The sequence below is a fragment of the Dipodomys merriami genome, unplaced genomic scaffold, assembly GCF_024711535.1.
Source record: "Dipodomys merriami isolate MVZ:Mamm:240054 unplaced genomic scaffold, mDipMer1.0.p SCAF_12, whole genome shotgun sequence".
Classification (NCBI taxonomy): domain Eukaryota; kingdom Metazoa; phylum Chordata; class Mammalia; order Rodentia; family Heteromyidae; genus Dipodomys; species Dipodomys merriami.
This window is the reverse complement of record NW_027202493.1, coordinates 735,496-749,954: the sequence shown is the minus strand read 5'-3', so window position 1 is coordinate 749,954 and position 14,459 is coordinate 735,496. Positions and strand designations below refer to the sequence as shown.

Below are 14,459 nucleotides of genomic sequence, written 5' to 3'. Positions count from 1 at the left end.
CTTTTCCTCCCTCCTATTCCTACCCCTCAAGTTGTACAGATCATTTCCAACATATTGTCTTATGTATATCACTGTTGCATTGGTTTCCCCCTTGTCTTTTGTCTCACAATTCTGTTGTTCCCCTTCCCTTCTCTAGTTCAAATAAATGTATATACAATACCAGGGTCCCAGAATCAAATACAGTGACAACAGGGGATATACCATAGAGGGAATAGCACACAAAGAAAACAAAAAAATCACATTAAAAACAACAACAACAAAGAAAAACCTTTTGTGTTCATGTCTTGGAGTTCATTTCACTTAGCATCATCTTATATGGTCATATGTACATAGTTATTGAGCTATTCTGCTCATTTGCTACAATTATCCTAGATGTATCCTATTATTGCAAATAAGAGAAACCATGGGACCTATGTTTCTTTGGGTCTGTCTTACTTCACTTAATATGATTTTTTCCAAGTATTTCCATTTCCTTACATATGGGGCAATGTCATTCTTTCTAATAGAGGCGTAGAATTCCATTGTATATATATCACATTTTCTTGATCCATTCATTTACTGAGGGGCATATGGGTTGGTTCCATATGTTAGTTATGGTGAATAATACTGCAGTAAACATAATTGTGCTGGTAGCTTTATTATGGCCTTGTTTGTGATCATTTGGGTAAATGCTCAGAAGTAGGATTGCTGGATCATAGGGGAGCTCTATGTGTAGTCTTTTGAGGAACCTCCATACAGCTTTCCAGTGTGACTGAACAAGTTCACACTCCCACCAACAATGTAATAGCGTTATCTTTTGGCTACATCCCCTCCAGCATCTGTTGTTATTAGATTTCTTAATTATAGCAATTCTACTGGGGTGAGGTGGAATCTCAATCTTGTTTTGATTTGCATTTCTTTCTTGATTTTCCAGAGAAGTCGAGCATTTCTTCATGTGTCTATTGGTCATTATTTCCTCTTCAGAGAAGTCTCTCTATAAGTCTTTAGTATACTTATTAATCAGGCAATGGTTTCTTTGAGGATTTGTTGTTGGGAGATTCAATTTTTTTGAGTTCTAAGTATATTTTAGATATGAGGCCCTTGTCTGTTGTAGCTAGTGGAGATCTTCTCCCAATCTGTGCACTTTCAGTAGAAAGTTGCTAGTTATGTCTTTTGCCATGCAGAAGCTCTGCAGTTTATGGAATCCCATTTGTTCAACCTTTCGATTTGTTGTTTCTTAATAAGAAAATTTCAGCCTGTGCCAAGGAGCCCTAGAGTGTCTCCTATTCCTTCCTGTAATGTTTTCATGATGTCTGCTTTGACTTCAAGGTCTTTGATCCATTTGGAGTAGATTCTGGTGACATATAAGGATCTAGCTTTAGCTTTCTACAGTTGTTTAACCAATTTTGCCAGCATCATTTACTAGAAGAGGCTGTCTTTCTTTCATTCTATTTTTTTAACTCCCTTATCGAAAATTAGATGGCTATAGATCTGAGGGTTTATTTCTGGGTCTTCCATTCTATTCCATTGGTCCTCAGGTCTGTTCTTGTGCCATTTCCAAGCTGTTTTGAATACTATGGCTTTGTAGTAGGGTTTGACGTTTGGTATTGATATTCTTCCAGCACTGTTCTTTCTGCTAAGGATTGTTTTTGCTATTCGGGGTCTTTTATTGTTCCATATGAAGTTTTGGATTGCTTCTTTGATTTCATTGAATAATGAGGTTGGGATATTGATAGGTATTGCAAGGAATTTGTAGATAGCCTTTGGCAGTATTGCCATTTTCACGATGTTAATCCTCAGAATAGAGGAACATGAGAGGTTTATCTACTTCTTTAGTTCTGTTTTAATTTCTCTTTTCAAGTTTTTAAAGTTTCCATCATAGAGTTCCTTCACTTCTTTTTTTTTTGCTGGTCATGGGGCTTGAACTCTGGGCCTGGACACTGTCCCCTCAGCTCTTCAGCTTAAGGCTAATGCTCTACCACTTGATCCACAGCGCCACTTCCAGTTTTCTGGTGGTTTATTGGATATAAGAGTCTCACAGCCTTTCCTGCCTGGGCTGGCTTTGAACTGCAATCCTCAGCTCTCAACCTCCTACGTAACTAGGATTACAGGCATGAGCCACTGGCGCCTGGCTCCTTCACTTATTAACTCCTAGGTATTTACAAAAGGAGTTGCTTTCCTGATTTCAGCCACACTCCTGATTATTGACATACAGAAAAACTATTGATTTTTTAGGGTTAATTTTATGCCCTTCTACTTTTCCAAAGTTTTGGATCAGCTCGAGTAACTTGGGTGGGGTCCATGGGGTTCTTATAGAGGGAGCCATAGCCATGAGGTTACATGGATAGTGAGGATGTTCCAAGAAAGGGAAATCCCTTTTGTAGCCCTAAGATAGGAACTCCAGACTTTCTTGGGCAGGAGGTGTTGGCCAAGCTGAAAGAACTATGCTTGAAAGCAATGAGGACCACCCACAGATCTTTATGGTTCAAGTCATGGTTGGGCAGAGAAACACTGCTAAGTGGATGGTTAATGGCCATGAAATAGGAATAGACTAGTTGAGAATAGCTTTTCCAGAATGTCATATCCTAGTGTACCATCATCCAGGGATTTTGAACAGTGGGCCACTGGACAGAGAAAGGAGGGAGTAACTTTCTGATATTTTGACATTGAGGCTTGTTTTCTTTGTTAAAGATCATTGGACTGAATATTAGACTGTGAGATAGTTCATGGCCTCCCTTAAAAGTTATTCTATACCTTAAAATTCATGAACAACTTCGTATTTCCATTAGGAAAAAGCCTATAGACTCAGCTCTGCCACCTGGTTAACCTCTCTTCCTTTCCCATCTTTTATAGAACTCTTCTCCAGTTATTGGATTGCTCTCAGCTTCTTGACTAAGCTGTGCTTTCTCTGAGCCCTTGTAAAGATTGTCCTTTCTGTGTGAAGTTTCTTCTACTATCCTCAGAGTTCATAGTGAATGCCAGATACCCTGGAAGCTTTCTCTAGTTTAGGTACTTTCGTTAAATATAGTGTCCCCCTTCTTCTAACAGAGCACTGAAATAATTAAGACACACTAAGAACAAAGGGTGAAGCTAAGCACTGGTGCCTCCTAGCTATTCAGGAAGCTGCTATCTGAGGATCACAGTTCAAAGCCACTTGAGTAGGAAAGTCTGTGAGATTCTTTATCTCCAATGAACCACCTGTAAAATTAGAAATGGAAGTATGGCTCAAGTGGTAGAGTGGTATCTTTAAGCTAGGGAGTAGGGAAAGCTATGCAACACAGCCTAGTCCCCCTGAGTCAAGGCTCAGGAAACACACACACACACACACACACACACACACACACACACACACACACACACACACTAACATGAGAGGAGCTGGGAATGTGGCTAAGTGGTAGAGTACTTGCCTAACATGCATGAGCCCTGAGTTTGATTCCTCAGTACCACATACACAGAAAAAGCTAGAAGTGGTGCTTGTGGCTCAAGTGGGATAGTGCTAGCCTTGAGCAAAAGAAGCTGAAGGACAGTGCCCAAACCCTGAGTTCAAGCCCCAGGATTGGCAAAAAAAAAAAAAAAAAGAGAAAAGTATACAGGGTATACCAGTATACCTATTTAGTGTTCAACTTAACAATATAACACTGGCAGCTGAAGCCCACTATGAACTTGGCCTAATACTGTACTTTCTCCCTACTCCCAATCATTACTTGAATTTTATGTTTACTATTTCATGTCTCTGTACACTTTATTACATGTGTACATATTCCTAAATAATGTAGTGTTGTTTTACATTATTTTATATGTTATTCCAAAGGTGTTGGACATTTCCCTTCAGTACACTTCTTCCTCATGGCTGAACATATGAAACTCTCCATCATTTCCACTATTGTATATCATAGTTTATTTCTGAGTGAGCAGAGGAAGGGTGGGAAAATGTAGTTGTAATATGTGAAAATGTAGTAGTATATATGTAAAAACGGAACTAGGAAATTTGAGGAGTTGGTGGGGTTGGGAGAGATGGGTGGGAATGAAGAAGAGGTGAATGACTGATCAAGATGCATTGTACTGGGCTGGGAAGGTGGCTCAGTGGTAGAGCGCTTGCCTTGCATGCCTGAGGCCCTGGGTTCGATTCCTCAGTACCACATAAGCAAAAAGAAAAAAAGCCGGAAGTGGCGCTGTGGCTCAAGTGGTAGAGCGCTAGCCTTGAGCTGAAGAGCTGAGGGACAGCGCCCAGGCCCAGAGTTCAGGCCCCACGACCGGACCCCCCCCCCCCAAAAAAAAAAAAAAGATGCATTCTACTCATAAACAGGTATCATGAACTGAAATCCTTTTTGTACAATTGCTGAAAGATAATAAAAAACTAACAATTTGCCTTCCCACTGATGTACATTCCGATTGTTGACTGTGTTTGCTACTGCAAGCATATTAGTAACAAGTATCATACTAGTAGTTTTATAAATGTGAAAGTTTCTCTGGCTATACAGTCAGAAATGGATGCAAAATCCTCCTTCCTCCTCTCGCATTTTAAACTCATGCGGGATTGGCAACACAAGATAGCTTTTAATGCATTTTGGATAAGGAGAGGCACAGGGGAGGGGACTATGTAGTCTTGTTTACCATGGCATTTTCTAGAATAGAGGACTCTAAACTCTTACCGGTATGACAAGAGCAGGGATTTAGCAAAGGTTGCTTAGGAAACCTGAAAAGGATTGGGGAGTAAAGGCTTCTCTTCTAGATATTTCTCTTCTCTAGAGAAGAAATATGGTTTGCTCATGAGAGTAGACTTTTCTTTGCTTCTCTTTAAAAAAAAATTGCGTGTGTGTGTGAGGTGGTTCTGGGTAGGAAGCACAGATCCGGTGCCAGAGCTCTGGCTCAGCTTCCTCAAAGGCAGGCCACCAGGCCCCTCCTTTGTACTGCACAGCCCTGTGAGGGCTCAGCTCCAGTCACGGAGGCCCGGGATTCCCGGGCCTCTCCCTGGGGGCATCTCAGGCGGAGGCAGTGATGATGTATGAGGGGGGAGGAGATGTCGAGCACGTGGTCCACAGCAGTGGAGAGGGACCTAAGAGCCGGGCGCAGCGGTCCAGAAGCACAGGCGAAGCAGGCTCGGGACATAGGGATGAGTGTGGCGCGGGTCGCAGGCCCGGTGCTGGCCGTGCTGCTGCTTCTGGCGTCGGTATGGAGTGCCACAATGCTTGTCCCTGGCGACTCCTGGGAGCCAGGTAAGCGCAGGCCAGGTTGCCAGTCTCCCCCCCCCCCCCCCCCCCCCCCGCCCCCCGCCCGGAGCCTAGTGAGCGCTGAGCTCCGACTTGCCGCCTTCTCCCCACCCCCCACCCCCCCAGGCTCCCGGGAGCCTGGTGAGCGCTCTCCTGGCTGCCCCCTCTGGAGCTTTGTGAGTGTGCCCCAGACTGCTGCCGCCTTCTCTCCTCTCCCTCCCGGAAGCCGGGTGAGCATAGTCCCGCCCACTCCGTGTCTTCTCGCGGCAATTCCCTGCTGGGAAAGACTAGGGGGCCTGGGATGCTGAGCCTGAGCGCTCCGCCTCCAGCCTGAACCGCTGCAGTCTTGGCCGCCTGGCCTAGGCGCTTTGGGCTGCAGTCCTCTTGGCAGGGAGAGAGTGGCCCCTGCCCCGTTCCCCCCACCCCGCGGTGAAGGGCCAGGCGCACTGGCTGTGTGGAGAGGAAGGCGCAGGAGGGGCTGGGCTGCCCTCCGGCCGCGTCTTCCGTGGAGAGAAGCCTTTGATCTAGACACTCGTTACTCTATCGCTGCAAAACTGACGCTCATCTAGTATGCAGCACAAAAATGCAGGCCTTTCCCCTAGGTCTGGTCGGCAGGGGACGTGCGCGGAGTACAACTCGCGACCCTTGGTCTGTACTGGGATTAAACCCCGCGCAAATGGCGTCCAGGGGTGAGAGGTGGCAGCGGAGGGTTGCCCGAGGTGTCTTTGGGGAACTACCACGCTCGCCTCTTCGATTAACATTCAGAAGTGGAGGCTGGACTTGCTGACTGCCTGAGTTTTGCGTTGTGGGGAGGAGGACTGCCCCAGGGCAGGGATTGGGCAGGAGGCAGGCTGGGGTGCTTTTGCCTCTGGTGAATACTGTGCAGCTGGGACAGGAGAAGCAGTTCATCCAGTGATCCCTAACTTACTTTGTCCCAGAGCTCACCAGGGGAAAGGGTGGAAAATAAGAATTGGACATGGTGCTTTTGGCTCATGCCTGTAATCCTTGCTACTCAGGAGGCTGAGGTAAGAGAATTTCAGTTCTAAGCAGTTCTAAGAGTTTATCTCGGTAGAGTTGTGGCTCAAGTGGAAGAGTGCCTGTCTTGAGCGAAAAAAATTAAGGGACAGTACAGGACCTGTCCTGTACACACACACACTCTTAATGCAAATACCTAAGAAAGCCTTTGGGGTTAAATTAACTATTTCAACAATTCTCATGAAAACTGGTGGAAAACATGTTTACACATGCTCATGATTAATTAAGATATTTGTCAAGTTAAAAAGTCGGGAAAAAGGGCTGGGAAGGTAGCTCAGTGGTAGAGCGCTTGCCTTGCATGCCTGAGGCCCTGGATTCCATTCCTCAGCACCACATAAAAAAGAAAAAAGCCGGAAGTGGCGCTGTGGCTCAAGTGGTAGAGCGCTAGCCGTGAGCTGAAGAGCTGAGGGACAGCGCCCAGGCCCAGAGTTCAGGCCTCACGACCGGACCCTCCCCCCCCCAAAAAAAAAAAAAAGTCAGGAAAAAATTTAAAAGGCTAATCTTTGTTCAGCTGCTAAAGGAGCTTTGTAACCTAGAGGTTAGGTGTATTTGGCTGGCTATCTCAGTTTATATCCTGGCTGCTAGCAGATTCTGACCTTGGACAAGTTCCTTGATCCTTTTTGGATTCACAGTGGCATGTACCTTTAGTCCTAGCTACTTGGAATGCTGAAGCCATAGACTTGAGGCAAGAACTATTTTACAGGGCTGTTATGGCATGCAGGAAGAGCATGATTTGGGTATCTACAATAACACAGTTACCATGGTAAATTAGCACCATTAAATTGGTGCCCTTGTAATAGGAAACAGGTCTATTGTGACTCAGAAGGGCAGAATTTTGCATTTCTAACAAGCTGCCCAGGCTTTTGAGTTCACAATATGGTATTATGGCTGAGGAATATTTGGGTTTTGAAATTGAACAACTTTGGTTCAGATCCGTGATGTCACTGAAAAATTTTCAGGGCATGGTCAAAACTCTTTTGGGCTTTAATCTGTATATGTAAAATGAGGAAAATTTAGCTCATATTATTATATGGAAACTATTAAGTTGCATTTCTTCCTAATTCTTATTAGATTTAGAAAAAAACAAACATGTGGAACTGAAGATGGATCAGGCTCTGCTACTCATTCATAATGAACTGCTAGAAACAAACTTGGCTGTCTACTGGAAGTCTGAATATTGTTATTGTGTATGTATTGTGTGTATATTCACAGTTTTATTTCCTTTGGAGTTTGTTTTATTCAGTCCTTATTGCTCTAATCTAAAACTCTTTTCCCTGCAATTGGACAGGTAAGAAAATAAATAAGAATTAGAGGAGATATAATCAAAAGTAAGACCCTATCTAAAAAGTAACCATAGCTGAAAACAGGGCTGGAGGTGTTGCTGAATGGTAGAGCATATTCCTAGTTAGAACAAAGCCCTCAGTTTGAACCCAGTATGGGAAAAAAAAAATCAGCCAGGTGCTGGTGGTTCATGCCTGTAATCCTAGCTACTCAGGAGGCAGAGATCTGAGGATTCTGGTTCAAAGCCAGCCCAGGCAGGAAAGTCTTTGAGACTCTTATCTCCAGGTAACCACTAGACAACTGGAAGTGGTGCTTTGGCTCAAACGGTAGAGCACTAGCCTTGAGCTGAAGAGCTCAGGAACAGCAACCAGGCCCAGAAAAAAATCCAACAGAAAGCCCAAAGTATTGTACTTACAGAGAACATGTTATGGCCCGGCACTGATGGCTCACGCCTGTAATCCTAGCTACTCCGGGGGCTAAGAGCTGAGGATCGTGGTTCAAAGCCAGCCTGGCCAGGAAGTCCGTGAGACTCTTATCTCCAATAAACCACCAGAAAACCAAAAGTGGCACTGTGGTTCAAGTGGTAGAGTGCTCTCCTTGAGCTGAAGAGCTCAGGGAGAGTACACAGGCCCATAGTTTAAGCCCCATGACCAAAAAACCCCCATTATAATAGATACTTTATGATGAAGTAGATGTTGGAACATGAAGTAGATGTTGGAATGTAAGGGACCGGTTAAGCTTTAGCATTTACATAAATATCTACAATAAATATTTACTAAATATGCAAAATAAGAAGGCTCTAAATTTATGTGTCTCCAAAGAACACAGAAAACAATGGTAGAAACTACAAAATGAAAATGTAGAGACAAATAACATACTTTCATCAGACTGTAACAGAGTAATAGAGGTAAAGTTAAAAAGTGTGGATTTTATAGCTAAAATTCCAGATTGGAGTACTGCCTCTATCACTTTGTAACCTTGAATATAATATTTTTGTGCACTGTTCCTCAGTGTCTTTGCCTATAAACCTAAAAGAATAATAGAATTTATAAAAAAACAGTTGTACATCTTGCAGTCCCATTTCTCTGCCAAATAAAAAACAAACACAATAAGAGCTATGATACAAACATTAAATATTTAATAGAAAAATATTGAGGCCAGGCCAAAGTAATTACTATAAAAATATTTTAAGTATTTTTAACAAAGTTGATAATAAATGCCACAGCTGAGGGCTTGTTCTATGTCTTAGGATACTTAATTTAATCCCTATAGCGATCCAGTGGAGAGGTAATGCAGTAGAGAAGATTTTATAAATAATTCTGAGATTAAGTAAAAGATAGTGACTTTTTTCTGGTTGCATAACTGTTAGGTGACAGCATGGGAATTTACACCTTTTGGAGCTTTCTCAGAATTTTGCTTTCCTAATCAGAAAGAAAAAGAGAAATGCAAAACTGTTCAAAGTGCTCTCAAAGTTTTAGAAGGCAAACAATGTAAATATAAACAACAACAAAAAGAAAAATAAGTGAAGATATGAGTTATAATATTTTAAAAGGTCACACAGTTGACAAATTTAAGGGAACCAATAATATTTGAGAAAATTTGAAATTAAGATCAAGATAACCTGAAATTAAAAGAATTATATTGTGAATAGATTAATGAAATTTATTAGGTAATAAATTTGAGATTCAAAATCTACTGGGTGTTATGGCAGACTTCTATAATCATAGCTTTTGGGAGGCTGAGGAAGGAGAAGATGAGTTTGAGACCTAGTTTTCAATCTTTGGCAATTTTTCTTTTTCTCTTCTCTCTCTTTTTTTTGGTGGGCCTGAAGATTAGGTCCATTTTTCTGTCATTTCTTTATTTGGTTTTATTTTTGTCATTTTCTGGGTTTAAGCTGAGGGCCTCATACTTGATAGACAGGTGGTCTACCACTTGAACCATTCCTCCAATCCCTTTTCTGGGTTGGTTATTAGTGAGATAGAGTCTTGCTTTATGCCTGAACTAGCCTGGATTATGATCCTCCTACTTGTGCTTTTTCCTGTCACTGTGATGATAGGCATGCAACAGTATGCCTTTCCATTGATTGAGATTGAATGTTGTGAACATTTTTGTTTGAGCTGGATTTAAACCATGATCTCTGCCTCTCATGGAGCTAGAACATGGCCTTGTGCCATCACACCCAGCTTTTTCTTTCTTTCTTTCTTTCTTTTTTTTTTTAATTGTGAGAATACCATACAGAGGAGTTACAATTACAGGGGCAAGATAACGAGTACATTTCTTTTTTTTTTTTTAATTTATTTTATTTTATTTGTGAACATACTGTACAGAGGGGTTACAATTACATGGGCAGGATAATGCGTACATTTCTTACCGAGCATTGCAGCCTCCTCCTTTGTTTATCCTTCACATCCCTTCCCAGCCTCCCCACCCCCAGTCCCAATCCTTACCCCCCCTCCCCCCACCAACATTGTAAAGCTCGTTTTCGACATGACAACTTGTGCTTCTCATTGTTGCAACAGGTCCACCTGTAATGAGTACATTTCTTATCAAGCATTGTTGCCTCCTCTTTGTTTCCCCTTTCCATCCCTTCCTATACACCTCCTTCCCCCCACCTGATCCTCCCCCCACCCCCCACCAAAGTTGTAAAGTTCATTTTTCGACATAACGACTTGTACATCTCATTGTTGCAATGGGTCCACCTGTATCCCTAGTTAAACGATTTGTTTTTTCCCTTCCCCTCCACAAATTATACCAACATCAAATACAGTGAAAACATGGGTTATACCATGGGGGAGGGACATACAGAGCAACATAGAAATCATCTTATAAATATGTTAGAAACGATTGCATGATCTTTTTTTTTTTTTCTTGAGATAGGGTCTTGCTACATTTTCTAGGGCAAGCCTTGAACTCAGGGTCCTTCTGCCTCTGTCTCCTGAATAGCTGGAATTATAGTCATACACTCCTATGCCAGCTATAGAATTAGTTTTTCCATTTTCTTTTTTTTTTTTTTTTTTTTTGTCGGTCGTGGGGCTTGAACTCTGGGCCTGGGTGCTGTCCCTCAGCTCTTCAGCTCAAGGTGAGCGCTCTACCACTTGAGCTACAGCGCCACTTCCGGTTTTCTGGTGGTTTATTTGAGATAGGAGTCTCACAGTCTCTCCTGCCCGGGCTGGCTTTGAACCACGATCCTCAGATCTCAGCCTCCTGAGTAGCTAGGATTACAGGCGTGAGCCACCAGTGCCCGGCAGTTTTTCCATTTTCTATTTCTTTCTTTTTTTTTTTTTTTTTTTTTTGTGGGTCATGGCACCTGAATTCTGGGCCTGGGCACTGTCCCTCAGCTCAAGGCTAGTGCTCCACCACTTGAGCCACAACACCACTTCTGACTTTTTCTGTTCATGTGGTGCTTAGGAATCGAACTCAGGGCCTCATGCATGCAAGCCAAGCACTCTGCCACTGAGCCACCTTCCCAGCCCAGTTTTTCCATTTTCTTAAAATATAATATGAAAATTGTCTCAAGAAATTGAGAACATAAAAACTAGATAATGAAATTGGAAAAGTTATAACATTTCTTCACCTAATTTTTTGGAACTTTCAATAAGTTATTTTTTTTTTTTTTTTTTTTTTTTTTTGGGTCCGGTTGTGGGGTCTGAACTCTGGGCCTGGGAGTTGTCCCTCAACTCTTCAGCTCAAGGCTAGCGCTCTACCACTTGAGCCATAGTGCCACTTGCGGCTTTTTTCGTTTTGTTATGTGGTGCTGCGGAATCAAACCCAGGGCCTCAGGCATGCAAGGCAAGCACTCTACCACTGAGCCACCTTCCCAGCCCCTCAATAAATTATTCTTATCCTATATAAATCTAGCTCCCATGCCTCCCTAAAAGAAATTGACTTGCTGTTTGATTTCTTCTGCAATATAGGTGGGGTGTTAATTTTAATTATTTAATTTATTTTTATTTTTTATTTTTTTGTCAGTCGTGGGGCTTTAACTCTGGGCTTGGGTGCTGTTCCTGTGCTCTTCAGCTCAAGGCGAGCACTCTACCTCTTGAGCCACAGCGCCACTTCCGGTTTTGTAATGGTTTATTGGAGATAAGAGTCTCACGTACTTTCCTGCCCAGGCTGGCTTTGAACCGAGATCCTCAGATCTCAGCCTCCTGAGTAGCTAGGATTACAAGTGTGAGCCACTGGCATCCGGCGGGGTGTTAAATTTAAAACCTGGCAAAGACATGGAGAGAAATACAGGCCAATATCAATGTCAAATTTTAAAAATTCTATCAGAATAAATAGCATATGCAAAGATTATACTAGTGACAGTTTCAGTAGGCATCAGTGTAAAGGAAGTGATAAAATTTTGACAGGAAACATACAGGCTAAATAGAGAGATAGTTAATGTACTGAGGTGACGATTACCATAGGAAAAACAGCACTTCCTATGTTTATTCAGATATTGAGCACAATTGCTATAGAATGTTTTGTATAATCTGCATAAATAATTCTGAATTTCACATGAAAAAGTAAATGAGCCAAAGATTACTGGTGGCCCAAAACACTGGTCAATGTGGAGACTTACTGTAGCAGATAACATATATGATGAAGCTACAGTCACTTTGTAGCCAAAAAAGACCTTGGTCTTTTTAACTAACATACCAAAATAAATACAAAAAGTACAGTTAATCTACTCAAGAGGTTGAGATATGAGCATCATAGTTTGTATATATGCTGCCTAAGCGAACACTGAGCATCATAGTTTGAAGCCAGAACATGCAGGAAAATCCATGAGACTCTTATATTTAATTAGCTACTAAAAAGCCATAAATGGAGCTCAAGCTAGAACACTAGCTCAAAGACAGGGCCCTAAGTTTAAGCCTCAGGACTGGCACAAAAAAAAGTAAAATTGAATTTATGTAATTTTTTTTGCCAGTCTTGGGAGTTGAACTCTGGGCCTGGGCACTGTCCCTGAACTCTTTTGCTCAAGGCTAGCACTCTACCACTTGAGCTACAGCGCCACTTCCAGCACTGTGATTAATTGGAGATGAGTCTCACGGACTTTCCTGCCATTTCTTTTCCAGACTGGCTTTGAACTGTGATCCTCAGATCTCAGCCTTTTGAGTAGCTAGGATTTTCAGGCATGAACCGCTGGCACCAAATTGAATTTATGTAATATTTTAAGGGTTTGTAAACAATTTATCATACACTCTAAGAACAGTCAACTTGAAAAATAAAATCTACCAACTTAAAAAAAAGGGAAAAGGATGAAAATATTTTTAAGTTAATGAAGTAACAAGAAATAAGTGAAATTAGATTAGTATGTTCAAATAAAAATTTAAAAACAACAAAATATAAGAAAATGAAAAGGAAAAAAACAAGAATGCAGAAATATTTGACATAGTAAAAAATATCACAATGGAAAAGCATATTTTTAATAATGTTCAATAAAACATGAGATATAACTGATGGTTCACACACTGTAGGAAACAGTATCAAACATGCTGACTTTATTATTATTATTTTTCTTTTTTTTGGGTCCAGTCATGGGGCTTGAACTCTGGGCCTGGTCGCTGTCCCTCAGCTCTTCAGCTCAAGGCTAGCGCTCTATCACTTGAGCCACAACACCACTTCCGGCTTTTTTTCTTTTTGCTTATGTGGTGCTGAGGAATCAAACCCAGGACCTCAGGCATGCAAGGCAAGCATTCTACCACGGAGCCACCTTCCCAGCCCAACATGCTGACTTTATTTAGTCTATTGATTCATACTGCATTTTTAGTGCAGTGCTATAAATAGTAAATGAACCAAAAGGGAAATGATTTTAAGTCCTGGTAAAGCTTATGATGAATTAACTTGTTCTAATTTTACTTGAATACTATTTGGCCATTTATAATGGAAGTTACTGAAATGCTTATTTTATCTTTGGGAAAGAAAGAAGTAAGAATCTCATGTATTATTGATCTTTTAAAGTAATATTTTTATAATACAAAAAACAAGAAGATAAAACAAAAGCCTTGAAATTTATCCTAAATACATATTAAGAAGTTGATGAGATATTATGCATCCATCAAATATTGTAAATATGTACATTAGAGTTCTGTAAGTTTACTTGTTAAATATTTTTTTAGTAAAACATAAGGATTCAAGATTTAATGTAATCTATTAGTGAAATATGAATAAAATTAGTTCAATTATATTTGGACAGTCATTATTTTAATAAAAAATAGTTGGTAAATTTTATCTCTTATTGAGATCTAAAAGTTTTATGAGTATGAAGAAAAAGTCATGTTAGGATATTCAGATGGGTGCTCATGTCCTTTAAATACTGTAAGACGGGGCTGGGAAGGTGGCTCAGTGGTAGAGCACTTGCCTTGCATGCATGAGGCCCTGAGTTCGATTCCTCAGCACCACATAAGCAAAAAGAAAAAAGCCGGAAGTGACACTCTGGCTCAAGTTTTGAGCTGAGGGACAGCGCCCAGGCCCACGACTGGACCCCCCCCCAAAAAAAAAAAAAATATATATATATATACTGTAAGACTTAGAAATGTCTAACAGGGCTAGAGGTATGGCTCAGTGGTAAAGCACATGCTTAGAATGCGTAAAGCCCTGGGTTAGATCCCTAGCATCACTGAAAACCCTCTAGGAAACAAAACAATAAAAAAAAATCCTAAGAGTTTACATCTTATGTTTTTATCTTACAGTGCTTGTTTCAGTTTCTGGTAAATGTTTCTCATGGTGGAAAACCAGGGAAGCCAAGCATCGCAGCTGTCTCTCTTGGTACCCAGCATGGATCCATTCTACAAATTAATGATAGCTTGGAAGAGAAAGAAATTTGTAGGTTTGTGCCTGGTTTGATTTGAACTAATTGAAGTCTGTATTTTTCTCTTTGCTTTTTTTTTTCTACATTTTTTTCTCATTAAAATATTTGTCTTTATCTTTCCTGATCTGTAGCTAAGAATGAATATTCTATAT

General features: G+C 41.2%; 1 protein-coding gene across 2 annotated transcripts in view; it reads left to right on the top strand.

Annotated features, from left to right (window-relative positions):
- The first annotated feature begins 4,902 nt into the window (after positions 1–4,902).
- Positions 4,903–14,459, top strand: part of Hgsnat (heparan-alpha-glucosaminide N-acetyltransferase) — a 50,447-nt gene continuing 40,890 nt past the window's right edge. The window contains exons 1-4 of one of the 2 annotated variants that reach the window (XM_070016043.1): positions 5,582–5,840; positions 6,131–6,217; positions 7,299–7,414; positions 14,189–14,325. In XM_070016043.1, the coding sequence (XP_069872144.1) occupies positions 7,331–7,414; positions 14,189–14,325 (221 nt within the window). In that variant the 5' untranslated portion in view covers positions 5,582–5,840; positions 6,131–6,217; positions 7,299–7,330. Of the gene's footprint in view, positions 5,199–5,581; positions 5,841–6,130; positions 6,218–7,298; positions 7,415–14,188; positions 14,326–14,459 lie in introns of those variants that run through there. The other variant, XM_070016042.1, reaches the window with a different exon arrangement.